Source organism: Protobothrops mucrosquamatus, unplaced genomic scaffold (genome assembly GCF_001527695.2).
Source record: "Protobothrops mucrosquamatus isolate PMUCROS unplaced genomic scaffold, P.Mucros_1.0 scaffold1440, whole genome shotgun sequence".
In the NCBI taxonomy this organism is placed as follows: Eukaryota; Metazoa; Chordata; class Lepidosauria; order Squamata; family Viperidae; genus Protobothrops; species Protobothrops mucrosquamatus.
Window position 1 is genome coordinate 100,318 of NW_015387622.1, and position 3,734 is coordinate 104,051.

At 40.3% G+C, this 3,734-nt stretch overlaps 1 protein-coding gene across 1 annotated transcript in view; it reads right to left on the minus strand.

The window, feature by feature from the left end:
* Window positions 1–1,985, minus strand: part of LOC114922966 (histone H2B.v3-like) — a 2,512-nt gene extending 527 nt beyond the window's left edge. The window contains exon 1 of the mRNA XM_029285238.1: window positions 1,740–1,985. Within this exon, the coding sequence (XP_029141071.1) occupies window positions 1,740–1,985 (246 nt within the window). The remainder of the gene's footprint in view (window positions 1–1,739) is intronic.
* Window positions 1,986–3,734: the final 1,749 nt, after the last annotated feature.

Sequence of the window (3,734 nt, forward strand, 5' to 3'; positions counted from 1 at the left end):
GAAATGGAATCTGCAGTAGCCTAATATTGGGTTGAATTCTATTTTACCATGGGTTTCTGCTATATTTCAGTAGCTGTTCAACAGACAAAGCATCTTCTTAGAAATAAATTAAGAGATAAAATCCACAGAAAACAATTTTTCACATGGGAAAATTCCAAGAAAGGTATTTGTTCTTCCTTCATGAGGAACTGAAAATGATAGGAGCTGCTATGTTTATTCAGATATATTTAAAATAAACAAAAAGCAATAATTGCAAGACAATTTATGCCAGACTTTGAAAAATTGCTGTCTTTATTTGCTTTGGAACAGGCTTTATTTGCTTCAGAACAGGCTGTTCTTCTTTCCAATTGTTAATTGCTACGAAGAGCAAGTTTCCATACTTCAATTAAGCATTTGAAATATGCTAATTTGTAAATGAGCAACAGCTATAATGAGATTCTAAATAACTACATCAAAGATCTGATCAAGCATTCCATTCTTGATAGATATTCCAAAAGCACCAGGTAATTTATATGAAAGTGCAATTACAACTTTCATTATACCATCTATAATGGTCAGCTTTATCGCTAACTACACATTAGCTTCCTGGAGAATTTTGGCAAATACTGTGATTGTATCATTTTGAAATAGTGTACACCCAATTTGTATATCTAGCAAAGCTTTGTTGATTCCAAGCAAGACCCCAGTGTTATCCTAGATCAGGGGTGTCAAACTGCCGGCCCGTGGGCTGGTTTCATCATACCGGAGCCGCGCCCACCCCATTGCCAGCAATGGCGAAAAAGCTCCAATACGTTGCACGATGTCACGTGACATCGCGAGTTTGACATGCCTGTCCTAGATAGCATTGCTTGTGTATGGATGTTCCTTTACATTTCATGACCAAGGCAAAAGAACTACAAGACTTCACATTCCTTTAATTCCATTTTTGAAGATAATTTTGCTCTTTCGATAGCTATACCATGAATGTGTGACATAATTAGATTTGTGACCACCATCTGCCTGCCCACAATTTCTTAGATCCTATTGTTTTAATTGAATATTTTAATCTTTAGTGATCATGTCAAGATTTTGAAACTGGAAATGATACATAAGATTTTAAGCATGAGATGTTAAATAAATGCAATATACACAGAGTAATTAAAGCTGCTAAAATCCTGATTTATTGGAAAAACAAGATACATAATATACGATGTTCCTTTTCTGATCAGAAGCCACTTCACAAATAATTGAAGTCAGGTTGAGTGTTCTGATTCTTCTTTGTAGTATGGGATATCTCTAGTGCAGGTAGCACAGTCCAACCTTTGCTTCATCACCAAGTAGTTCAGTTGATTTTGAATATGCATAGTGGTGTTTACCACATCCCATAAACTGCATTTTCTAAGCTACTGTTGGAAGTGAAGCTGGAAGTTTAGCAAATGGGAGATCACAGGATTTCTTGGATATAATAAGGCAGCAAATATTTTAATGTTTCTTTGGTCTTTCTTGAAATGATCCTCTTCCTTTCTGCCCCTACATGGGGCCCTTCCAGGGAGAGGAGAGGGCTGTTTCTTCTAAGCACTGCTGATGGGCTCAGCCGTGTGGCTGGCCAGCTCCTTCGTCATGGCTTCCCTCAAAGCAGCCTGAACATCTGTGCAGCTGATACTGAAGGGTTGGGTTTTCTGGCTCAGGTCCTGCATTTCTGTGGTTATGTGATTGTACACATCTGTTAGTAAGGTTTTGACCAGCCCCTTGGTTTTTGCTTCAATGTAAGCCTTGAGCATCTGTCGGACCATCTTGGAGGCAAACAGCTTAGGGGAACTGAATCTCACCACCTTGCTGCTGACAGTGTTGCTGGCATACGCATGCTTGGCCCTATGTTCTAGATGAGAATGGGGTTTCTTCTGATTTCGAGTCCTCCGACTTTGCCAGGGGGATTTATATTTCTTCTGGAGCTGGATTCTCTTCACAGTTTTGGCCCTTCTTTTCACTTGCTGTTTGGCAGCCATTGTTCTTTTTTTATGTTATTGTTTTGGTCCAACTCTCATCAAGCTCCTGCCTTCAAATGTCACCAGCCCATTGTGAACAAGGCCATTTATAGCCAACATTATGCAAATGAAGGAATTAAATTGAAAGTGCTGATTGGACAGCATAAGACTTTGCTGTAACAAAGAAATCATTATCACTCCAGGTGTGGTTATGATCTGGGCGGTTATGAGGTCTTATGATGTCACAACTGAGTGATTCATAGCAATACTTAGTTCCAACTAAGTCAAATTAGCACCAAAATTAAAGGTATAAGTCACGAATTCAATTTTTTTAACTATCATACACATGCACACATTCACTCACATAGATATATCCAACAAAATATACTCCTCAAATAACCTATCACCAATATACACAACAGTAATTAATGCTGCTGAAATCCTGATTTATTGGAAAAACAAGATACATAATATACGATGTTCCTTTTCTGATCAGAAGCCACTTCACAAATAATTGAAGTCAGGTTGAGTGTTCTGATTCTTCTTTGTAGCATGGGATATCTCTAGTGCAGGCAGCGCAGTCCAACCTTTGCTTCATCACCAAGTAGTTCAGTTGATTTTGAATATGCACGGTGGTGTTTACCACATCCCACAAACTGCATTTTCTAAGCTACTGTTGGAAGTGAAGCTGGAAGTTTAGCAAATGGGAGATCACAGGATTTCTTGGATATAATAAGGCAGCAAATATTTTAACGTTTCTTTGGTCTTTCTTGAAATGATTCTCTTCCTTTCTGCCCCTACATGGGGCCCTTCCAGGGAGAGGAGAGGGCTGTTTCTTCTAAGCACTGCTGATGGGCTCAGCCGTGTGGCTGGCCAGCTCCTTCATCATGGCTTCCCTTTGTGCAGCTCATGCTGAAGGGTTGGGTTTCCTGACTCAGACCCTGCCCTTGTGTGGTTATGTCATTGTACACGTCTGTTAGTAAGGTTTTGGCCAGGTCTTCCTGGCAAGCCTTGAGCATCTGTCGGATCATCATGGAGGCAAACAGCTTAGGGGACCTGAATCTCCCCACCTTGCTTCTGACAGTGTTGGTGGCATACGCATGCTTGGCCCCATGTTCTAGATGAGAGTGGGGTTTCCTCTGATTTCGAGTCCTCCGACATTTCCAGATGTACTGACATTTCTTCCGGAGCTGGATTCTCTTCACAGTTTTTCTGTTTCTTTTCACTTGTTTAGCAACCAAATATATTCCTCAAGTAATCTACCACTATTACAAATCAATCAATATTTAAATAGATTAATGTTCCCATAATTCGCTCCAGAAGATAATTCATGGGACCTATGTTTTCTGTATCAGAAATCACTGAAGTCTTTAATACTATTTGAAATGTCAATGGAGATTCTCAGTCATCCAGGACATAGTTGTCCCGAAGGTGTTTTTTCAAAAAGCATCTGGACTTACTTTACTTTTTCTTGAAAATGTGAGCGTGCAAACAACCAAATGCCCACAAGGAATATAAATCCTTCCATTCTCTACCATGTAGACGCGGTTCCTCAATGGAACTGCATCTACATGGAGGGAAGTGTGTAGTGGGGTGCCCCAGGGCTCTATTCTGGGTCCAGTGCTCTTCAACATCTTCATCAATGATTTGGACGAGGGGATAGATGGGGAAATCATCAAATTTGCAGATGACACCAAGCTGGCAGGAATAGCCAACACTCCAGAAGACAGGCTTAGGATACAGGAGGATCTGGACAGACTTGAACACTGG